This window comes from Thunnus thynnus, chromosome 13, assembly GCF_963924715.1.
Source record: "Thunnus thynnus chromosome 13, fThuThy2.1, whole genome shotgun sequence".
Lineage (NCBI taxonomy): Eukaryota > Metazoa > Chordata > Actinopteri > Scombriformes > Scombridae > Thunnus > Thunnus thynnus.
Window position 1 is genome coordinate 8268823 of NC_089529.1, and position 25936 is coordinate 8294758.

General features: G+C 40.0%; 2 protein-coding genes across 2 annotated transcripts in view; one reads left to right on the forward strand and one right to left on the reverse strand.

Annotated features, from left to right (window-relative positions):
- nlgn2b (neuroligin 2b) overlaps positions 1–25936 on the reverse strand; it is a 148236-nt gene that overhangs the window by 92543 nt on the left and 29757 nt on the right. The window lies entirely within an intron of this gene.
- The window catches only part of fgf11b (fibroblast growth factor 11b), a 33487-nt gene continuing 25614 nt past the window's right edge, over positions 18064–25936 (forward strand). The window contains exon 1 of the mRNA XM_067607620.1: positions 18064–19054. Coding sequence (XP_067463721.1) covers positions 18862–19054 — 193 coding nt within the window. The 5' untranslated portion in view covers positions 18064–18861. The remainder of the gene's footprint in view (positions 19055–25936) is intronic.

Consider the following 25936-nt stretch of genomic DNA (forward strand, 5'->3'; position numbering starts at 1 on the left):
CTCCTGGCACTGAAAGAATAAGGTTAGGAGAATCATTAAGGATCTAACCACCTGCATAATGGCCTTTTTCTCCCTGCTGTAGTTGGGAAGAAGGTACCGGATACACCAGGCCAGCACTGAGAGGCTCAGGAAGAGCTCCTCCCGCCCCCTCCCAAATCCTACACTTATATTTATTACAATTCCTATTCTATTTAAACTCTCTTTAATGCACTGACTGAAGGAACTGGTGGGATTACATTCCCCTGTGATTGTACCTTATATGCTTACATGTGACAAATAAACTTGATTGATTGATTTATTGATTGACTAACTGATTGATTGATTGATTGATTAGTATTACACAGATGGAAAACCATGGCCATGTGGGTTATTCATCTACTTAGTAAAGTAGATGAGACATCTGATTAAAATACGTTGCTTCCCCTGCCTCAGTTAATTCTAATTGATGCATATTCTCACATTGACAGGATTAAGTGATGTTGCCAACATTTGTCCTTTATTTGCCTTTTACAATAAAAATCATCTCATTAGGGCTACAACTAATGATTCATTTGATTATCTATTAATCTGCAGATTAATCATTTTGTCTAGAAAATGTCAGAAACATGCCGCCCATAACAAGTTCACAGAGTCTAAGGAGTATTCAAATTGCTCATTTTGTCCGACCAATAATCCAAAACTCATAACATACATATGTGTATAGATAGATAGATAGATAGATATCTACATACAACATATTCAAACATTAACAAAGATATGAAATAGAGAAAAGCAGCGAATCCTAAGATTTAACAAACTGGTATCAACAAATTTTCAGATATTTGCTTATAGAAATAGTTGCAAATTCATTTTCTGATGATCAACTAATCAATTGATCATCTAATTGTTTCTGCATTACATTTCATTACACTCTGGTCAACAGCTTTGAGATGTTAAACCCTTCAGAAATTATATTGTCTGCATTGAAAATGATTATACCACAAATGATCTCATATGATTTGGTTACCTATCAATAGATAAAGCTAACTTGTCTCACCTACAGGGTTTCTCCAATCAGATGCAGGCATCTCCTAATATGGAATGATATTGTGAGGTTTATTATAATACAGATGTTAAGTAGGAAAGCAGTTTGTTAACTCTCAACACCAAAGGACAGTAATGAATATGTATTTACTCTTTCTTACATTTTATCATGATACCTCAGATATACAGTCTCATGTCTACATGCATATTATAAAAAAACATATGTGAATGAATGAGCGAACCAGTGGCTGAAACTTCTTCCTCGCTGTGTTTTTCAAGGATGCAGCAGACCTACGAGTCAGTTGCGTTCTGTGTACAGCAGGAGGTGCTGGCTGACTGCGCTCGGCTTTCTTCATCTTCCTCTAATCCTGTGGCGGCTCTGTCAGTGGGAGATAGTCACGGTCTGTGAGTAAGACTGTCAAGGAGGAGAGGGAAACCAGGATCGAAAAGGAAGATGGGAGGATACACGGGGACTGGCAAGGCAAATGGTGCTTTAGTAAGGTGTTAAGATGAAAAGTGGGGGTATAGGTGGGGAAAAGTGCTGTGTGTACGTACATGGATGTGTGTGTGTGTGTGTGTGTGTGTGTGTGCCGGTGCGCGTGTGTGTGTGAGAGCGCTAAAGCCGGATGGGTGATCCTTAAGGACATGGTTTGGTTTAGCAGAACCACTTTTCTCCTCAGTGGCTGCCTCTCTTCTTTCTGTCCTCTTTCTCTGTTTTCCCTGACTGGCTTCAGACCAAACCTTGTTCTAGAGTTACATCCTCTCTGATGCCCCCTATGTCCATCTTCTCTCCTTCTTTCATCCCCCTCTCTCTCTCTGTTTTCTTCATCTCACTCTGTGAAATACTTCCTTATCCTATTCTCTCCCTGAGGCCTTTGTCTCTTGGAGTTGCAGGTGAAATTAGAGGGTATAATTTCCTACAATCAGCAGAATCTGGTTCACAGCACCCCACCCCTCCCCTCTCGCCCTTCCGCCATCCACCCCCCCTTACACACACACATATGCGAATCCCCACCATGGCCAGGGGCAGAAGAACACCAGCAGACTCAGTGAGAAACCTCCCTTCCCTCCCTTCGCTCTGCCTCCTACATGGGGTCACTTTCATCTTCTGATCGCAGGGAAAGAACAAACCGACACTGAGGAAAAGAGAGAAAAGAGGCACTAATGAGGGTGAAAAGCAGATGAGCGGATCTTGGTCCGGTGCGTGCGATGAAATGGAGAGAGTGCAGGGAAGGGCGGGGAAGGTTAGGGTCAAATAAACGGAAGACGGGAAGCAGGTGAAGGACGAAGAGGAGGAACGATGTCAAGTAGGACAAACAAACCTCTCGTGCGCAAACATATAACCACACACGGACGCGCGCACACATCACACGTTGAACCAATCGGCCATGGATAAGAAGATTATGCCTCTGAGTTTCCTGGAATGTTCTCTGATGTACCCCTTCAACTGCCACCACCCATCCCCCCACCCACACAAAACACTGTCTGTCTCTGTCTCTCTTCTCCAGGCTGCGGTGTGGACTCGGAGGCTCAGATGCCCCGATCTTCCACAGCTCGAGTTATATAAGCACAGCCCCATCCTCTGCTGTGTCCCCGAAGCTGCCCACTGAGCACACCATTACGGGCCCCGTCACTCAAACGCTGTTTCCACTGGCCTGACGTTGCCCTGCCTGCAGGAGTTTGCAGTCAGTTAGCCTCGTATAGCATCTTAGCCATTTGACACTGTCTTGGATGCTTTTAACAGCCTCAAACGACAAGTTGTTTTTTTTTATAACTGTGGACAACGCAATTCCAGGAAAAGCTTTACCTTTTGGGTACTTCAGTTTTTCTCTACTTTCACGTAGAACAAAGAGACTTTTTTGTTATGCTGTTGTATACTGCACCATGTGATGATCTCCCCCGAACACCGACAAGGGACGATAAACTGTAATTATTTGGAGAACACCTTGCTCTAAGGGGAAAGCGCATTTTTATAGGCGCATGAAGGTGTTTTTCACCTCAGAACTTAGTGTTTCCTTTTCCCTGCCTAATGAAATCTATCCATCTTTCAGTCTGTCCTTGTTTCTAGCCACTCACAGGGTGCTGGCTGCTGCTACCCCCCCCCCCACCCCCACCACCTCCTCCACCACCACTGCTCATGATGGTTTTTCTTTTGCTCTTCTGTGTCTGTTTGTTGCCCGCACCCATTAATCTCCATTAACACAGTGAGAGTATTAATAGTTTCTGGGGAGATAATGAAAAGAGGGGGCTGTTGGGGCTTTAGGGGCAGATTACAGTGGCCATTGAATGGTTGATTTACATTTTTTGTCTCTCTCTTACTTTGTATGCATGTGTGCGTACAAATTTCATTCCTGCCTTGTGTACAATGGTAGTATTGTTTGGTTACTGCTGCCGTATATGTACAGTCAGCTATTTTTAGATTGGCATAAAGACAAATATACTGCACCACAGATTCATTTACTTATTCCATTTATTTTTGTTAAATGACCATAATGGTTGTGCATTTTTTAACATATCAACTATCAGGTACAATTTTCTGAAAGTATCTTTGGTTTGTTAGGAATGGGATAAAAAAAAAAAAAAAAGAAAAACCACCGGTATGGTCCTTTAAGTGAGATGTGCCTTGTAGTGAAGAGCAACTGCATGAATCTTTAAAATGTTAATGGCAATTCTGTGCAGGGACAGGCTGGATCAGGCCATTCTTTACAAGGCTGATGTTGAATGGCACATATTCAGGTTGGCTAACTAGCTAAAAGATTTATTTTCAGGCTCTGACTTGATATTAATTAGTATTCTCTTTGACTACTTTTTTTTTTTTTTCAGTTCGAAAAGGAACTCTTGGATGCAACATAATTGGCCCTGGCTCAAAACCTTTGAAGTAAAATTGCTTGGGTGAAGTCGACTATTGTAAACTGGATTAAGAGTCAAGGGGGTAATAAGTAATCAGTTTTTCATTCTCTATCAACTTTCACTCTCTCCGTCTTCTCTGCTCGCGTCATCTCTCTCACTCTGTCCTGCTTCTTCACCAATCCCTCCTTCTCTCTGCTCCATTTTCTGTATTATTCCTATTTCAGCAGCTCTAGCAGGAGAACATCACAATCTATGGTACAACATTTGCACTTAAGAGCACAACCAGAAATAGACACATTTAGATCCCATTTGTGTGCATTGCTGCAATTTCTGATTAGAAGGCTTTGCACTATGCTGCAGAATGCATGAAAGATTGTATTTACTTTACTGACATTTTCAGTGGTCAGGTAATAGTTTCATGCATTTGACTGCCAAATGTTTGAAATCAAATTAAAGATTAACTGCAGATGTTCATTTGCTTTAAATTAGTGACATCTTTGACTAATACAAATAAAGAGGAAATGCGGCATGAAGGGTGGGTGATGCATAGACAGACCGGGAGAGAAAGAAGACAAAGACAAGAGAGCTTGAGAGAGAAGAAAACACACTCTAGTGGGGTGTGACAAATTATTCCTTAAGCCATGACGCATTAGATGGGCTGCAGTCCGAAAACAAGGGCAGTAATTAGACGAGGAAGACTTCTCAGACCAGAATGGTCCCACATGATCAATTTGCAACAAAGCAAAGCAACTATAGTTATGAAAACTAGAAACTGTGGCCACATATCTGAGAGTGCATTACGGCGAGTGCCATACAATATGGTCACTTTTAATTCACTGTCAATTTTAATGTAGACTGGACTTCATCTATTTAGGTCTATAAAGTTTTACTGTACAGCAAGTTTAGTTTAGAGATGGTCTTGAGTGTAATGCATTTTATGGCTTCTCCTTCTGGAAGTTTGTGACTTGAGATTCATCTTTATGTATAATGCTTATTGCCAAAAGCTTATGAGGCCTACTATAGAGACAGATTCAGTGGGTTATTAAACCCCCATATTACCAGGATGTAAAGTTTTACTGCTCCATTATAATGCAAGAGCTGCAATATGTGCTGTTCCCCCGATATACTGTAAGCTTCCATTCCACAGACAGCAGTAACACGCAGATTTCTAATGTTTAGAGTTTCAAGGTATCGCTTTTAACTTTGCGAGAGTTATGATGCCACTTTTTTTTCATGTGCTGCAGTTGCTAAATGAAGACTAATAATCACTGATGAGAAATCTGTAGAGCGTTTATCCATTATCATATCAGTGGAAATGAAATTGATTTTTCTCAGTCAATATTGGCAACATTAGACTCCTTCAGAGGAGGAGTTTTGGAAGAGTCTAAGCCACAGTATGAGTTTCAATGCTACTGTATTGTATATTTACTTTAAAAAAAAAAAAGACAAATGAACATGGAAGGGCACAGAGGGCCGACACATGCAGCCACACATCATCGGAGAGAATCCAGGTGTCACAGAGAGACAATCACATCCGCACTTTGCATTGGTCTCTTCTGATAAGGGGATATAAATATCCCCTCGGTCTGCGTGCGTGTGCATGAGAGCACATCTGCACTCGCCGCACATCCACTTGTGTCAGTGTGAGAGAGGAGCATCTGCGGGGATATTTCCGTGCATCTAATAGCGAGAGTGAAAAGGTATCATATTAATATTTTAATTGCAGGCAGTGTTGGGGCTTCTGTTGAGAGACGGGGCTTAATGTGGTGACAGATGAGGGTTAAGGGTAAACAAGGATTTGGCTGTCCTCCACAGGAATCGAGAGGACAGAGTTGGTGGATTAAACTGCAGTTTTGGCTGAAAGGCACCTAGCCTGCGGTGGCGATGGATGCAAATCCAAGCTTCTGATTACCGGGGGCATGAGTATTAGACACCATATACCAGTTCACTACATGACCTCAAACATCCAATGTCACATTTCAGCCTGACACATACATAATAAGTGATTAATTCCGGATGATTGGAGGGAAAATGCTGATGAAAGGTCCTAATTTATTTGTAGCCATAAAAGCAACACAGGCTGTATGTGTTTGCCAACAGTAGTTTTCACAGCATGCGCATTTGAGAATATGGCTTGAAAGAGGCCTGTGTGCTTTTAGGGGGAAGCCAGCATGACTGGATGAACTAACACAGGTGTTAATTAAGCTGCATTTTAAACAATTTGGAGCATCATGGTGGGTCAGTGACTGGCTCTGTTGCCTCACAGCGTGGCGGTCCCGTTTCCTCAGAGGTGAGAATGTGACTGTGATTGTGTTAATCTGTGTTAGCTTTGTGATGGACTGCCAACCTGCACCGTGCATGCTGGGATAAGCTCTTGCCCTCTGTGAGGTAAAGGTAAAAGCATGACATCATCTAATTTTTTTAAAACGATTACATGAAGAAGTTGGAAACAATATTCAATCACCTGTTTAATGAAATTTGTTGTAGCCTTTTCCCTTTTTTTGGGGGGCTTTACCATGGCTCCTCTGCAGATTCAGGACTGAATCATTCAGAATGTATTCCCTTAGTTCAACTTAAATTACACAACAGAGACACCAAACACACACACACACGTTCAATTTGTATCCTGGCATGAACCTCAATACACCTAAAGCCGGATTTAAAAGTTGGCTCACGTGAGATAAACAGCCCGCTCTGACCAGTAAATTAAACTTACCCTTCACTACTATGCAATTCTCTAAACACAGAGACATGGATGGTGACAGAAATGTTCAACGAAATAAACCTGGCAGTTATTTTGTGATCAAAAATATTCCTAACTAATCACAAACCGTGCAGGGCTTACGGCCCACAAAAAAAGCCCTTAGCGACGCAACCATATATAAATATTCTGTTCTCATACGCTCACGGAGAAACAGTTTGCTGATTTGTAGTAGCACATGTTAGGTTTTTTTCTTGCACGTCATGTAATTGTGCTTCACAGGTGGGATAGTGCTCGTTCAGTGACCTGCGAGGTGGATCTGACGGAGCAAACAGGAAACTATTATTACCACTGTCTGGATCTATGTGTATGTGTGTGTGACGGTGCATGTGTGCATGTAATGAATTATCATATGCCAGCCTGATTTGTGTTTGAACATGTGTCATGCACCCTGTGTGTGTTTTTCATGCAATAGAAGATAGACTGTGTCTAGAACAGCTATGATCCGGTCAACTAAAGGACATAATCTAGTAACAAACTGTTTACTCGCTCATTTACAAATGTTGTTGCAGCTCCAGTGCCCACATGGACTCTGGCAATACACACTGTTATGGAGTCTGAAACATGGATGACAATGTCTTCCTGTTAACAGCCGCCCTGAGCGTGGCCATGTCATAATAACCCCTCTTTTACATGAGAAAAACAAACATAAGAGCCCATGGCATTGCCACTGACCATATGTAGGCCATATGCAGGGCACGGCTTCTGGCAAGTTGATAATAACAAAGATCTGCATGGTCTGCTCACAATAGCACAAGCAAGCCCCCAGCAAGAGACTTGACTGCAATATCCATTAATCCACTGCAGTTTCCCACTGGTTCAAAGGCTGTCTTGCAGCAGAGCTGTACAACATCAAAGAGTACTCTCTTATGAAGGGTAGCAGTGAAATGTGGAACTCTCAGCTCAGCTATCTACCAGGCTGCAGAGGAGTCTTTGGGATTCACCAAGAGATGCAATTAAGTCTGGTTTGATTGAAATGACCTCTGCATTGATGACCTGCCGAAGGTGAAGAGAAACAGAGTCGGTTAGTTGCTTCTGCTTCCAGTCCTCTAATGATGTCACCCAGCCCTTCAAGGGCGCCACTGTTTGGCATTAAATATGATAAACGGTAGGCAGTCAGGTCATCTATCTAGTTCCTCAACTTAGTAGTACTTTCATGTATTCTGCAAGACTAAGGACTGAATATGTCATATTTGAAAGCCCACTTGTGAATTTGAAGTGCATATGTTTTAGGTGCATATTAGTTATTGTGATTGAGAAACATCAAGATCCATAATATATTTCCCATTAAGTTTGGAAATATTACTCAATGTCTACACACGTAATGTGGCTTCTGCTACCACCAAAAACACATTATTAATTTGATTTTTTTTTTTTTTTGCTGTTTCCTCAGGATACATCTATCAGCCTCATCTAACAGTGATGATCTCAGGCATTTTACAATATATGATATGGATTGTATGTCTATGCCACTGTCTGGGTCTGATGGTTAGACACCTAAAAAAACAACAAAAACTGAAATCTCAGGACATCCCTCTCCCAGTGCCTGACAGATTCTGTGTATTGTGCAGAAACCATGAATCACAGAGGCAGACAAGAGAATGACTCTCTTCTATGGACTATGTGTTAAAATGTCTACAGCATGAGGATAAAAAGAAAAATGTGCTTCAACCCTTAGTTAAGTGGATTTGCATTAATCTTACATCTTAAACTCTAAACCCTGACAACACTATATCAAAAAGGAATGTAATAATAAGTTTATTAGACACATGAACACTGTGGGGCTGTCAGTTTAATTTAACAAACTGTTCATGCCATTCATTTTCCAGATGATTATCTTGTCTTTTAAAGGTCAAGTGCACTCATTTTCCTCTTAGTTTTATCACTGCCTTTCATTGCCTCGCCCTTATAGCTCTCCACATCAGTAAAGGTCATGTTTGTTTCATGGAAGTTGTTGAGCTTTCAATCTGTTTACAGCTCTCGGCCGTACCATAATCCTGCATGTGCCGTCTCACTGTGAACACATTATGTCTCCGACTGTAATCTGACTAAAAATGCCCACTGGCCTAAGCCTCACAAGCACTAATGCTTTTATATAAAGCTCTCAATATATATTTAATTTGAAGGGGGAAAAATATTACATACTTTGGGGCTGTGGTTACTGTATTGCCAAAATAGGGTACATATGTACATATCACTAACTTATCTGGTCTCACACGCTGGGATGGGGAGAGGGAAAAAAATAAAAAAAATGACAACCACTGAGGAGTCCTTGAGTGAGGCCCTTCACCCTCAGCCTTCCCATAAAGCTGCTTAGTGGCCAACAGACTGGCTGTACTGGGCGGGCTCCAGGTGTTAATGTGTTTAACTGTGAGAGTGTGAGCAGGGTGTTCCTGAAGAAAACAGCACTGCTCTCACGTAGAAAATAAAAAATAATATACCCCGCTTTCGCCTACACTCGCTCTCCTCCAACGCCACCCGAGGGACATCAAAAGTAGCACTAGAAATAATTACATGAGTATGAAAGGCTTTTACTGGATTTGTTCAATGACTGCTGTGGCCACCTGATATGTGTGACAGATGAGAAAGACAGCTGGAAGTGGACTGTATAGTGACCATTAACAGAAACCCATGGCAACAGTATCAATGACAGAAAAAAAGAGCTGTGCACCTTGCACAAAGATCAGAGGTGGGGAAACAACCCCTCTGCAGACTGTGGCATGGTTAAGATAACGTGTTAGAATAGGTTTTTATTGTTTTGTTCTTACTAAGGTGTGGTGAAATATGGCTTAACTGAAGCATGTCTTAACAGGGATGCCAGACAGAGATGCTTCACCTGCGAAAGCATTGTTTTCCAATGGCACTGTCCGCCTAGCATACACACTTCTCTTGCAATACATTTTTCATTTTTGGGGGCCTGCACATCTGTAACAGAGTCTAAGAAACATTTGAAAAGCAGATAAATGCATATTGGTTCCTTACAAATGTGTTTATTTGTATTCTGAGGTGTAAAGGATTCAAGAGAAATATTCAACCTGTTTTTCCTGTTTAATCTTAAATGTGAAGAGGTGGAGTTTGTTTGTGCTCCTCAGTCCGCCTGCGTGCTGCTGACTCACTGAGCCACAGAATCTTGTCATGGATTTAGCATGTACGCAAGCCTTTGTTTAAAAAATATTAATGCTAGGCTAATGAGTACAAACCCTCAGTGCTGGGGAGGATCTATGTCCCCATATTTGAGATTTGAGGTTTGAGCATGAATTGAGCTAAACTAAGCTGACCTCACTGCGTAACATAACCGAATGACAGACACAGGAAAGGAATTGCCTGACTCTAGATTGGTAGACAAATGTGTTAAATAACAGGAACACTCCGTAGAAACTGTTCAGTGTTGAGAGCAGGTGGGGTGGTTTTTGTGCCAGAAGTTAGCTTTGAGCCTTCTAGAGGTGTTATGATCCTAATTCAGTGGAACATCTGTGATGGGAGGTGCCCATATGAGAACCCCAAGGATGTGCCAGCTTTCACCCACTGTACCACTTCTACCATCCAAGTTGCATTTCTACATCAGACTCTCACCTTAAAAAGGAATTACTTATATCACCTTATGTGTAAATAACTACCACAATGTGACGCATTTATTGATTGTATGTAACATTTTTGTAATTGTATCAGATTGAAACTCTGTGCTCATGTCCATAAATGGACAAAATTCACTGGAGAGCTTCAAAGACTTGATGATATGCTGTTTAATTCCCCACGGTATTATACTAAATAATGTAAATTTATGTATTTTTGAGTTGTCTTGTAAATCTTACTTTTTATCCCATCAAATAAATTATGTTGCATTATTGTTGTATTTGTACATCTTGTATATAGCCTGCATTTTACTGATAACAGGCACATTCCTGTACACTATAAAATCAGATCAATTTCTAGATTGCTGCTCCACCTCGGGACTGATTTGGTAGTCTTTTACATGTTCTCTGATTTTGGCTTGGTTGGCTGTCATCAGTAACAGCAAAATGAGAAAAATCTGATTTCTGAAACCATCAAGACGATATGCAATTATGTGTTCTGAATCCTAAACAAGTCGTTCTCAATGGGTTATTTTATAATCTGCAGTAAGTGTCAAGTAGTGAAATTCCAAAAAGACTGATGGGACACTTGAGAGACCTTCAGAAGCACAAAATCAATATTTATATCAAATATGCAGCCAATCTTAAAACCCATTTATGCGACCTAATTTTCCTGGCATACAACAATCTTGTTTCCGCATTCCTGCTTAGCTTTGATTCTCTGTGGATCCTCTTCATATATGCATGAATACATCATAATAATAAAAACTGCAGTATTACCATACATTTGTGCACACTGATCGCACTAGCACATTTCTACATTTCGGCACTGTTTGTGTTTACTGAGAAGATTCTTGGAGGGATGACGAGATTTGGCTCTAGCTAGATTAGTTTATAAATCAGGAGTCATTATATGAACCCAAACATTTCATTTTCTTTCCTAATCCATATAATGAAAGGTCATCCTAATCTGACATAGGCCTATTTCTGTTTTCATTCAGCTTTATAGAAATGAGGGATGAAGATTGTGGAGCAGGGAAAAAGAGATTGAGGATTGAACTGCACAGATCATCCCTGGCTCACATTAATCAGACTAAAACACTGCTGTTGCATATGACTATAGAGTTAAACTTGTCTTCTACATGCATCCAGTGACTTTAGACAAACAGATGAAAGCATTTGAGCTTTTCACAAGACTCATTCAAGAGTTTTGATAATGGCTATCATTAGACTAACTAAAACTCCTAATGCTAAGTGACAGACTATTATTTTTATTGGATAAAGAATGCGACAATTTACTTGATGGTGAAACTGGGCAAAGCTGAGAGAATCTCCTGCCAACTGGTCTTTCATTATATACCGACCTCACACCTTAAGTGCAATATTTCTTATGTAAAATGATTAGAATTTTCTGTTTTACTCATTTTTTGAAACCAGAAGCTGTTTAGAGTGCTGAGCATAATTATTTGTATACTATAAATTGTGTTTCTCCAGATTATGACAAACAGAAGTGATAAGATAACTTCTGCAAGCCAAGGTAAGAAAAAGTTTTTAGGATTTTTTTGGATGTTTGTGAGGACACCGGTTAAATAAAAAATGATTTAAGTATCCTTAGTCTTCCCCCACATGAGCATGTCTATCAGTCATCACAGCAGTAGCTGCCAGCGCTGAGGAGGATCACACAGGAGAGGAGTAAAGGGAGTTAGGCTGGTGGTGGCTGAACCGGATGAGGTAACAGTGGGCTTTAACACAGAGGCCTTCCCAAAATCTGCATTCACCAAGCAATCTTTACTTACTCTGAGAAAGGCAAGGTTAATCCTACAGACTTACCTGTTGAGACTTAACCTCAGGTAACAGTAAAGATGAAGGCAATGAGATTAGATAACGTCCAGCTTACAAACAGAATGTGGAAGAGTTGAGTTCATTTTCCTTGACTCAGAATCATTTTAGAAAAGTTAAACCTGTAAAATACTTTTCAGGTCAAGTAACTTTAACCTAAGATAACAATGAAAGATAAAGTCGGCTTTTAACAATTGCTCAATAAACAATAGATGGTTGGAGGTTGCTTTGACTTTTTGTGGCATATTTTGTGTAAACTGTGTCTTTTGATTTCTTAATGTTCTACTATTATAAGTTTCTGTTACATCACATGATTTTCTCTTTGTAGATTCCCTCAGTGATGTGATGAAGTAAAGGGTTTATATGAAGGTGAAAGGAGTCTCAAGAGGCATATATCAAAGCCTGAAAAATACTTCTACAATGAGTTCAATGTATAATGTGTCAGTCTGTAATTAAAAAAGAAAGAAAACATTGTCATATGGGTAAGAAAAGGTACAATGAAAAGTGGTCTTTCAAGAAATCTTAAAAATACTTGTTTTGCTAAAACCCAGAAATGTGGATGGTACCTACAAGGGAGTATAAAGCTGCTGAATACAGACAAAATTGAGGATTCTGTCCAACATACTAATTCCAAGCATGGTTATGCTTAAAGGGAAATTTCGGTCTACTTCAACCTGATGTATTCCTATAAATGTGGCCATTGTGTCTCTATGAGTCATGCTAATTTTGCTCTCTCCGGCTCTGTTAGAGTTTCAGGGGATTCAAGATGTATATCCCACAAAATGACGAACATTGGGTCAAGCTGCTGAGCCTACTATGGCTTTTAAACCCAATTTTTACATGAATGGCTTCAAACTACTGCATAGAAATCTATATCCATGGCAACTTGTCGGCCAACCAAACCACCCTGAATATTCATCCGTGCAGACAGGTTTGTTCACATCTGAGGCTGTGGATATCTGTTCCTGCTAGAGAAGTATTAACTTAGTATTTGAAATAAAATGGTTCATGCCTGCTAGTTTCCACATTGCAAGGATAAAATGATGACTATACCGCTGGATGATAGAGACTTACATACCAAAATTCCTCACATATGAACTTCTTGTAATCACATTTTTCTTACCATGTGGAGCTGAACATTTGGTCCAGCCGACCTGGCTCTCTCCATCCAGTTGATTTTGTGGAGGTGAAACAGTCTCCAGGACGACAATGTTGATAAACCCTGTTAATCCATGTGTAGTAGTTACACAGCTGGGATTACTCTCATCCGTGGACACTTCTAGATTTTCCAAGTCTGACAGCAACAGGTCTGGTTCACTCTGCAGCAAAGGTTTTCCTCTTCACTCTTCAGGAGAGGAGAGCAGTGACCGCAGGAACACCAGCAGTTTCTATGTGCAGCGCTGACTTTCCTGTTGCCTTTCTGCCTCCATTCTTCACTTTTCTTCTTACATTTGCTTTAGCTCCTCTGTGTACTCCAGCTCAAATAAGTACAGTTGGCTATCAAACTGAAATAACTCACAATCATCCTCACAATAGTCCAAAAGATAATCCATCATTCCACTTTGTTGGGGGTTTTTTTGTTTGTTTTTTTGTTTTTTTTGTTTCCTTACAGTCTTAACTGCGGTGAAAATCTGCCTGAATGTAAACAAACCGGCAAGCTGCCCCGAATATATAGATCCTTATGTACTTTGCCATAATTGCTTCTACAGGCAGCTAGTTTCTGTGTTTTTTTCTTTCCCAACTAAACTGGAATTTTCCTTTAAGTTGGTAATGGGAGCAAAAATGGTATTGTAAAATGACCGGTAAAAGATTACTGTTACAATAAACTTTCCTCATCACAGCTGGACAATATAAGCACTCAAAATATTGATTATTGTATTCATTTGGATAATCCAGTGTAATTGCCACTTAAAAGCAAAGCATTTTTAGCCGAGCACTGTGGAGAAGAGGCCTGACTCTCAGCGAGTCACAAAATAATTGTGTATATAGAAAAATGAAATGAATAAAAAAAAAATCTGCATCTGTCTTACACACTGAGCAATTCTCACGATTAAAACCTAATTACCAGAGACTGATGTGAACAGGGCTAAATAAAGAATGAAACAGAGAATGATATGTGCTGCTCAAAGCTAATGAGCAACTCACCCATGGGTCATGGACATTGGAAATATTATTTCTGTATGGAAGAAGCAGGCCTCAGATTCCACATGGACGCATAATGGAGGGGGATTAACGAAGAATACCTCCTGTCATCTGTGGACAGCGTGATGAGCTGAGAGGGGATTGAAGGAGAGAGAGAGAGTGATAAAGAGAGGAGGGAGACAGAGACAGAACTAGGCCAATTGTTTTGATGTGCTTAACTCTTTCTGGCGTTGTGTGTGTGTGTGTGTGTGTGTGTTTGTGCGTAGATTTGTGTGTTTACGTAAACACGACTACGTATCTAAACTCAAGCTTATCAGTATAGCCGCTGCACATGCTAAACATGCTAACGGAAACCAACCGTGCTGCTTATATCAATGCTTGTAGTGAGACTGAGAAGTTGAATGAAGTTCACATTTTTGACACTTTTTGACACAATTTCTGACACTATTAACTTATTTTTATAACTTATTTTTGATAAATGTCAATTCTTTTGATTAATCAAGTTTACTTGATTGTTTATCAGAAAATAGTGAGACATACCCGTTTCAATTTCCCAGAATCCCCTGTGACATCTTGAAATTGCTTGTTTATTAATGGGGTTTGAAAGAAGAAAAAACAAAGTTCTGTTATGAATTTGTATCAGATTTTGTACTTAATTCTCATTTTAACATTTTTTCAAGTATTGGATAATTTTACCTCTAAGGGCTTTGAGCAGTTATTTCAATAAAACCATCAAAGAAGTTTAAAGGGGAAGTTACTCTTCTGTGGAAATGCTAGACATCTAAAATGTGACATGGGGCCCTGACCATACATTGTTTTTTGTTGTGGGTCATAAATCAAAAAGATTAGGAACCATTATTTTAATCTTTAACAATGCACTTTATTTAAAAACTATTATTATTTAAATTATTATTTAAAAATACAGCATTTCCCTCTGAAATGTAATGCAGAATTAAGTATGAAGTATAAAGTACCATAAAATAGAAATACTCAAGTAAAGTACAAAGTATCTCAAAATTGTACTTAAATACAGTACTTACTTTACTATTTCAAAACTCTTTCCCATGGTCATCCATCCATCCATCTCATCTAGTAAAGGATTATAAGTCATGGAATGCATCAAAAGCTGGGAACCATTATACTCGGGGGGAAAAAACATTTCAATATGAAGCACTTTAAAACTTCTGTCTGCAAAAGAGGATAGGCTGTTAATACCCTCGGCTTCCATGTAAATTATATGCATGCAGGGATTGTGGCATGGATTGTTTTTAGCAAAACATCTGCATTTAATCCCCTTTTGTGCATTATTCAGATGATGGAAATCTGTATATGAACATGTGACACAATGCTCATTTGCTATTTATATTTTTCTTACTTTCATTATGATTTATGCAGTATTTTTTTTCCCTCCACCCTACCAGAGGTTTCTATAATGACACGAGGGCTGAAGTCGCCCGCACAGTAAATCCTGAATGTGATCAGATGTGAGTTTAAGAACCTTGATGAAAAGTGTGGTAGCTGTGAATATTCAGGACTGTGCAGGAATTGTATTTGAGTGAGACAAAAGACTAATATTTATGTGGTAAAACACTGGAGATAACTAATGGCAGTAACACAGAGTCCTGACATAATGAGTGTTTATTTGTCAGTTGGGCTGTGTGCATGCGGGTGATAGCTCTTACAAAAGAGATGAAAAGTGGTTTTAGTCATAATGAGTCCACTTAGTTTTTGGCATGAAATATCACTAGAATGATGGAAACATTTCTTAACTTTGAGAATGTCTAATGTCTGAAGTATCCTCACTTAGCTTTTTTTTTTTTTTGGTATAGCTTGGCATGTACTTGTGATTGGAGAAAGCAAAAAAGGAGAACAACATCTGGCAATGTGTGTAATGTGATGTCCATTAGGAGATTGATTCTTAACCCAGAGTAAGAAGACGAGTCCACGGCTCTAGATGCTGGAGAACGCAGGCGACCAGAACCATTAGAAAAGGAGAAAAATATCTTTTCTGTTTTCTTGTCAATACAAACTGCATTATCTCAATCATGTTTCCCTGTCCTCCGCCCCCGCCAGAGCCCTCGTCCCTCCATCGAGACCAAACATCCCCTGTCACCTGTCAATCAAGTCCTGACAGACAGTGACCTTGCTCGGCATTGTTAGAAACGATTTGAATCGACCTTGCATTTTCAAGTTGCTTCCGCTGCTGGTTTCCCCGGCAATTGGCTTGTAAAAGAGGTGCCACGACAAATAAAATGGGATTGATTGGCCCTCAGATAAGTTGATTTATTGAGTTCGAGTCTGCGGACCAGCGATTTCCTCTAGTGTTTTTATATTCAGTTGTAAAGATTCAAGGTAGACAATACTGATATTTTTGACAGTGAATTTTTCTTGATTTATCAAGTTAATGTATGCACTTATTTACAATGAGGGTGGACGTATTTCATGCAGAAATCTAACCATTTATACATGACCATACCACTAAAATCTACAATATTATTATATAGAAATAATATTCCTATTATTACTTCAAAACATACTGTTTGTCTTCAATCAGTTTGTCTTTTTTTTGGTGAGCATAAACCTTGTTTTTGCTGCAACTCAACAAGATGAGAAACGCTAGACTGCAGGGCACATTTACCAGCACCCACTATTTCATGATTTGTGCTCTCTGCCGATACTTGCGGAAGTTTGTTTTGTCCTAAATTATTGGAGAAATGTCTAATGTCAGCCCCTGAATTCGTATCTAAATGGAATCAGAACAAATGAGGTAGCTGCCCATGAACACAATCTGCAATAAATGAATGTTTGTTCTTTTTTTTTGTGGGTATTTTTCAGGTGGGGAGGGGCAGGGGGGGTCTGAGGGAGAGCAAGGGTGATATGAGTGAGTGTGTGCATGTGTGTGTGCGTTTGTGTGTGTGTATTTTGGCAGGGTTAGCTGTCTAACTCAATCTGTCCAAGCTCCTGTTTCTGTCAGGGTTAGCGTAAGCCAGCAGTCAGCTATGTCAGACACTAAATGTCAGTTTCAGGGGAACAAAGTCCCTTTATTTTTTTTTTTTTCTGCCTCCATTTCAGATGTAGAGCTCAAGGAAACAAATCACAGAGAGACCGACGATGATGTGGAGAAGCCAGTGAGGGGTTACTACTGTGTGAGCGGATGTCAAGCAGGAAGATGAAGAGGAATACTGACTAGAGACGCACAATTATACAGCAGGGAAGACTCCACTACGAAATATGCTGATGTGCTCTGTGTGTGTGTGTGCGTGTGTGTGGATGTGTGGCTGCGTGTGACAGGAAGGTAGCACATGGTGATGCTGTTCCTCCAGAAGAGACAGAGAACTGTCACAATCTGCACCTCAAGCACTCTCTCTTTCTCTATCTCTCTGCCACTGTCTCTCTGTTTCAGTAAGGCACTCAAAATGAGTGAAGATTTTTTTTTGTGGGGGGGGTGAGGGGGGGGACATTGCTGTGAAATAACAAATTGTAGCCTCTGTGAGCAGTGATTTTGTGAAGTGGTTGTTTCCCGTCTCCCTTCCACATTTTCCTCCTTTTCCCAGTAAAGCTCATTCTCACACATCACAGCTTCTCCCTCCCTCCCTCCACCCCGTCTCCCTCGCTCTTTTTTGCTCTCTCTCCCTCCCTCTCTCTCTCTCTCTCTCCCTCTCTCTCTCTCTCTCTCTCATGAATGTCACCTCTACTGATGGTGGCTGCTGGAATTCACACACACATACTCTCACAACCACTCGCTGACTTTGGATGGGAGGAGGAGGAGGAGGAGGAGGAAGAAGAGGAGGAGGAGGAGGAAGAGGAGGAGGAGGAGGAGGAGGAGGAGGAGGGAGGGGGGGTTCAGTGAGGACTGTGGGAAAAGAGCATGCCATCGGAGGCAGAAGAGGAATCTCTGTCTGTCTGTGTCCATGTCTCAGCTCTGTTCCCGGCTTCATTCCCACAAAGACCATCAACGTCCCGCCTGCTGTTCTACCTCTGGATTTAAGTCGGCTGGATTACCGCTTGGACTCTCAGCTCATTATTCCATGCTGCCACATTTAAATGGGAGGCAAAGTTGGACCTCCGTGGACTACACAAATGGTGACAAACAGTTTGATCTTTCTTGCGTTTTTAAGAGCTTCCTAGCATTCAAAATGATTCCACTTTTCTTCAGTAAAAGTGTTTTTATATGTAAAATAATTTGAGCTACTTCTCTTTTTGGTATTGTCTATTCAAAGTAGGTTAGTTATTTTGCAATATAACATTTTGAACTTGGCTATTGAGAGACATTTTGATGTGAAAGATGAGTGGGGAAGAGGGGTAGAAATATGTCTCTTCCTTCACCTTTTAAAGTCAGTCTAACCTTGGTGTTTTTGTTATTTTTAAAACTGAGAATGTGACTGTGGCACTTTTTTGTGTGCTCTGTTAGTGTCAGATTTTTATTTTTTTGTCAGAGTGGAGACTTTACATTGGACTGCAGGTGAACTTGCATCTCTCCCAGTTCTTCCCTCTCCAAGGGAACCCTCAAACTAAACTCTTCCCTGTTAACCCACTTAGAAGCCAGATCTCCCCTGTGGGGGCTTCTCTAAAACGTCCGTCCTACTCTAGTTTTTGAGAAAAGCAAAAGCCAAACCAGCAAAAGGGGTACTGGGAAGGAAGACACCCCCCTCCCAAAGGTGAGAGGGGGGGAAGATGGCAGCTCTCGCCAGCTCTCTCATTAGACAGAAACGGGCGGTCAAGGACGACCAAGCCAACCGACCGGTAGCCAACAAGCGCAAGCCCTGTCCTAAGAGCAACAAGTCCTTGTGCCAGAAACAGATCCTAGTACTGATCTCCAAAGTACGACTATGTGGGGGTCGAAAAGGTCGAAACGACAAAAGACCGGGTGAGTCACTGCTATCGTTTTCATCTTTCTCAGCTTGTTCCTTTTCTCGCTCGTATGTTGGGATATTTTGCCATAAATAAAAGCGGAACGAGTACATGTTTTGTGGAATAACTGAGAATTTAGCAAATGAGTTTTACCTTTTCAATTAAATATAAAATTCATCTGTATTATAAAATATAATTATTCTATTTGTTGTCATAATGTCAAAATTTCAAGTTTGTATTTTATTTCAGTGTAAAGACAATTACCCTAATTAGATCAATTTGGAAAAGGGTCCCACAGGTTTATTTAGATCATCAAAAAACTGCCAGAGTGCTATTTTCCAATATATTTAGTTCTCTTTTATATCCTGCGCAAACAACAAGGCCGATCAACATTGTATCAATATACTTTCCCATCAGGGACAAGGAGCCCTTCAGTATGACAGCTAGCTAATCTGCAGATTGTGGAGTTCAATGTGCAATTTATTTTTTTTTCCCAATGCAGCTTAATTTGCAATTTAATCACACAGTTTCAGTTTACTTTGTACATATCGCATTCAGTTTCACATCGGAGTCGTGTAATGCACTGAAACAATTATTAGTTAACAAACTTGACATGTTAAAGTATTGTTCACAGATGACAGATGTCCCTTAATGTGACTTGAGTAGAAGTCGGGATTTCTGTTTTGAATGTATTAATTGAATTTATGCAGCATTCACATGTGAGTGACACATACACACCAACACACTCGAGGAAAGGAAAGGTTGATTGGTTGATTGAGATTTTGATTTAGAAATTGAGAAACTCAGTTAAATAATAAAGTTGGAAGGACAAAGACATGGTTGTTAAAAAGATAACTAAGTGGATGCTGTTTGAATTGATCAAATACTAGTTTAAGTACTGTGTGTTCATATTTGTGACTATATTGAAATAACCATTTGATGATTTGTAATTGAAAAAGTGATCATTTTGATCACGATTTCAAACAGCAAATTCTGGTTGTGTGTCTTCAGCTTCATGTCTGTAAACATTTCAGAGTTGATGTTAAATCTTACAGTGATGCTCTCTTGACATCCACACCTGCAACACAAGCAAATCTGGGTAAAAAAAAAAAAAGAAAAAAAAAAAAAAATCCCTGTGCTGAGTTTCTCTGTCAGGTTCTCTGATGTACTGTCTCTTTGAAAACAGAGCTTCAACACTGAGGCTCTGAATGGAGAATTATGTGATGTGGTGCCAACATCACCCTCTCTCTTACCAACGTGCAACTTGTCAATGGAGAAGAAAAATGCGCTACAACACAAATAAGTCTATTTAAAATTATACAATCTCCTTGATGTCGTTTTTACAGGTGCTGTGTTGTGTTGTTACATCACCATTAATAAATTACACAATATATTGCTATGTTTGAGTTAGAAAACAAGCAATTCAACATTTAATGAAAATTGGGCTTTTTTTGTTTAATTTCTTCACATATAAAACCCTGTATATTTTTCCCATAATTGCTCTTTTTAAATGTACCATTGCATTAATTTAGGAAAGAGAATAATGTAATTATTCATTATTTTTGGAGTATTCTTTGGTGTGACTGGTAGACTGCTGAATTATTTAATTCATGACTGAGAAATGTTTTGCCTTATTCATGCACAATTAGTAAGTGTAGTATGCTTAAGTTTAATTATGCATAATACAGAAATGTCGCTGAACAAACATCCCTCATAAAGAGGCCACATACCTTTGTGGCTGATTGGGGAAGAAACAGTGAATTTAGAGTGTTTTTTACCCCCCCGGAGCTAAAACTGTATCTAAGCATATTGAGGATGAGAATGATGAGCGATGAGCAGTGCTTTTTGCTTGATGAGGACTTTCATTTCATTCTGCACCACTCTGTTCACATATGTCTGCTATGCTTCAAACAGCATTATAATTAAAAAAAATGTTGAAGTCCACCCCATGGCCAAAAGACTGACGTACTGTAGATACGATACTATACAGTATTTATTGTATATACAGCAGAGAGCTTAAAATTTCAAAGCCTGATCATCTTTAATGTGTCTGGGGATGAGTGTTTACAGTAAGTCTTGAAAGCTTGTTTGGTGGCATTTGTTGTATTATTAGGTAAAAGAAAAGACTTTCATTTAAAGGGCTCAATATGTTGAAGTACTTCTGTCATTAAAGGGGAATAGCTTTGCATCAGTGACCAACAAACTGGTTATTTTCTCTAGCCATCCATCCATCCCTTTCAGTGATACAGACTGTTACTAACAGAACGCCCCAATTTTCAGACTTAGTAGATGTGATGTAAGAATAATAACATACTGTAATATTACAGCTTTATTTCTTAGAGAAAGTGTATTAGTGCCATTATTTTGCATCTGTTCTGTGTGACCTGGACAATCCCTGTTTTATGAAACTGACTGTAAGTTGTTTACATAATAATACCAGATGAATAATACCAGATGTTCGTCTGGTGTTGCAGTGGCAATGGGCTTGGTTGTGGACATGAATGAAAAAGCTCTTTGCTTACAGTAACAGTTATTATTATTATTGCATGAGAATAATACCAGCATCTTGGTTTGTTCTGAGATACCCCATTGGCTGTTTTGGGGTTTGTAATGATAGAGATATATTTGGGTTCTCTTGTTTGTGAATGTTTTATGTTGTGCTTGTGGTTGTGTGCATGCACCCGTGTGTGCCTGTGTGGTGAAAGAAGAGAGGCATGAAAAGTACGTTCTTGTGGTTCTTTATTTGCTCAAAGAGCCTATGTGTCTCAATGAATTGCATTTTTATGCTCTTGTTTATGAATCTAGAGTCTACAGCCATGCTATTTGCTCTGTCAGGCTGTGCTAAATGCTGAAGCTAACATGGCAACATGCTCAATGGCACTCAAAGATCATCGTCAGCCTGATTATTGTCACTGATGATGGCTTCTAGCTGAAACGCGCTTGTTTTCGCCTACAGTGGATAAGAAGACTATTGATCTGTGAATGCCAGTGTTCTGTTTGTTTTGATCCTCACGCACAATCGTGCACCCGATACCGCGCTCAAGATTTGGAGCTGTGCACGCACTACTTTTCACTATAACATGCTCACAATGATGATGCTAACATGTTGCTGGTATAATATTTATCATGTTCATCATCTTAGTTTAGCATGTGTGCATGCTGACATTTGATAATTAGCACTAAACAAAAAGTACAGCTGAGATTGATGGCAATGTAATTCACTTTGCAGGTATTTGGTCATGAACCAAAGTATTAGACAAATTGAAAATTTGTGATGGCTCTTGAGAAAAAGGTAAGGGATCAACAGAGTCACAGACCATGAATGTCCAAAATTTCATCTTAAGCCTTCCAATAATTGAATCTGAATCAAAGTAGTAGACTGAGTGACTGACTGACATTGCTGTCTCAATGTCAAATCTGCTTCATTTAAGATAGTGACCTTTATACAGTACTGAAATGTTCAAGACTTTGGCACTTTAACAATATATACAGTACCCGTCAAAAGTTGGCACACACTTTCCCATTCAACTGAATGGGAAGGTGTGTCCAAACTTTTGACTGGTACTCATAGATATACACACACACACACACATACATATATATATATACATATACATATGTACTTAAAAAAGTTCCATGGAAAAAGGCTTAAAGATAGAGATTAAGCTTCCACATTTATGCAACACAAGTGCATATCTTTTGCAACATATGCAAATAATAGTTTGTCACTTTGTCACTTGTACAAGTTAATACCTTGTTGTAGAGAAATACATTTTCTTGACACAGCCATCACTGGGCTCTGTAGATTCTTTACCAGCTGTATTTTCAAGAGGAGAGTTTTTCTCAGCTGTCATATTAGCATCACACCAGCACACACAAGCTATATTTACTACTGCCATAAAGCAATGGGCTACTGAAATGATAGGGACTGACTTAAACCCTGTTGCTTATACATGTGCCTGGCACAAATCTCACACTGGATGAGAACCATGCCAAACCCCAGCATCTGCCTGATTTTGCCTGCCTCCCCGCTTTTCATCACCTTCCTCGAGGTGTCCTGCAAAAAGTCCCTTACTGCGCAAGAGAGCCTTTCAAGTGCTGGCCTGACCAATGAAAAAAGTCTCACACTGTCAGTGATCTGCACTGCTGCCCTCTTTTCAGATCAATTCGGCTCATTAATGTATAGCGATTAATCAATATTCACCCTTTTAGATTGTTCAAGGTGGAATCTGACTTGAAAAGGGAGGGATATCGAACTGCCTGCCCCTGTGTATCACCTTTGGTACCTTTCTCTACGTTAGATCAAATGAGCACATAATCTTCGCAACACATAAGTGTGAAAGGAACTGAAAAAACAAACAACCACAATGCAGAAATCTAATATCAGCCTAATCTGAAGGAATTACTTTAACAATTATGTACACATAAGCAGAGGAGAAATGCCACTAGACTTTACAATGGTAATACCACAAAAGTACAAATATATGCGTTAAAAATAGCAACACTATTAGCAGAGTCGTTAGAAAGTAATGCATGCAAATATAGTGCAGACCTAGACATCTTGTACCATTGAGTGGGCTGTTTGGCATGGAGGTGCACTGTAGTATGTTGTCGGAGTAAGCAACCGAGAAAGCCAGTCGACAGTTGGAGCACAAATGTAGGCCCCGGCTGGCGAGCAGCAGACCGGGTTACAAGGAGAGATCCAGCAGAGGATAGCATTAAGCTGACCCCAAGAGATCAGGGCCTGCAAACTCGCTTACTCAACAACACCTGATCAGACAATGCAGTGTTAGGTAGCTTCTCATCAGAACTTTACTGACTGTGACAGGGGTCAGAGAGAGAGACAGAGGGAAAGAGAAAGAGACAGAGAGGGAGGGAGGGCGCGTCTGCGAAGGTAAACAGAAGCCAAAAGAGAAAAGTGAAGATGTGACTGATGTGAGAGAAAACTGTGTCAAAAGGTGGAGGTGGATGGCAATGTTGGGGGTGGACATAGATAAAGAGGTAATCAAACATACAGGATGAGAAGTGGGGAGAGATAGCGGTGGAGATTAAAGGGAAGGTGGGCGGAACTGCAAAGAGCTGTGAATCAGCCTGTCATAGAGGCAGCATGTGGAGAAGAAGATGAGATGGGAAACCATGGGGCTAGATATTAACTGTCACTGCAAAACAGCCTCCTTCAGACATGAAGTTCTCCTCTTGTTTAATAGTCTGTCTAGAAGGTTTGTTGTCTTTTATGTACAGCTGAGCATTTCAACTAATGAATGTTGCTGGTGTTTTATTTGGTTAAAGTTGAGGGTGGTCACATCAGTGACTGCAGATGCTTGAATAAACAACCTGTTTCCTGTTTATGTACTGCTAATTAGATTTGCCAGGTATTTATTGAAGGAAACGTAATTACTGCCTGGATTATGTTCAATGGCTATGTTGTGTCGAGAGCAGGAAGTGCTACATTTTTGTACCGCATGTAGGGATGTTGTCGGGGAAGTGAAGGACTTGGACACCAGAGATCAGAGTTCACATCTTGACTCCCATATGTTGTTGTGTTTAGGCAACAAAAGCACTTTGCTGTAGGTTAGGGAAAGAACAAGGATTTGGTTAAATGTTAATGAATTAAACATGTCATGTTTTGTGCTTTGAGGCGATAAACAAGATCACAATCTTTCCATAATCTTCAACTAGCGTTTCAAGTGCCTAAACATAACCCCCCTCTCAGAGACAGGTATTGAAAAAAGGATATATTTGATTCATTTCATAACGGCATTAGTATTGAAAGGTTTCAAATGCTATCCAGCCCTATAAATTTGAGCGATTTCCAAACAACAGCGGCTTTCTGTTTCTCTGCCTCTAGATAAGACAAAAAAAGATTAGTGGTTGACTGCTTTTGAGGTCATCCCACCAATTTCTGGGGATTTTCAGCTTTGGACAACCCTTGCTTCATCAGAGGGATCTAAAATGTCTAGAACCAAATGGTGTCAAATGATGAGGACAGGGATGCAGCTGTCCATGCGCAAGGGTAGGTGATCTGGTTCATCCCTTAAACTTTATCCAAGACGCACACATCAGATTAAACCACAATGAAACAACAATGTTCCAGGCTCTAATCTTTAAGGGTTTCTTATATAAAGAGATTAAGGGATTTATTTATGTATTTATTTTCATTTTGAAGGTTTATCTAACTTTATGTGTCTGAGTTGCAAAAAAGTCAATGGACATGAAGGGATCAGGATCTTTTTCTGCGAGTGTTATTGCAGTCAGTATTTAGAGTTGGCTTGTGAACAGGAGAGAAGATATTCAGCTGTGGAGAGGCTGTTGACAATGGCCTTAAGTCTTATTCAAAGTGAGGCGGCTGAGCGATGTGTTTTACAATGAACACCCTTTTGTTTCCTATCGTCCTGAAGGCGCCACCTTAACCTCCCACACATACCTGCTAAATTGAATCTGTGGGTGCTTTGATTAAACCTGACAAGGACAGATTGAATTTACCTCTAACAAGAGAAAGACAGTGAGGATGGAGGACATCTATAGAGGTAATGATGAGAAAACAAGGAGAGGGAAAGTGTGAGAGGAAGGAGGGACATGAATGGGAGATGTCCTGCAAGAGAACTGACTCTGATAGAAACTGCGTCAACACGACTATTTTGTGCGCTTGGGTGACAGGAATTAGTCTGTGTGTGCACATCTACAGACACTATACACATGTATATTTAAGAAGATACTATGAAAATCTAATTATTACACTCATGACAGTGTTGAAATGGTTTGTGCTTTCCTCACTGGCATGCATGCTCACATTTGTTCAAGCATAAATCTTTGCATATCTGTGTCTGTACGCTGCTATTCAAATGAAGCTGTGTGCATATTGAAACTGTGTCAGCTACACTTAATCTCAGACGATGTT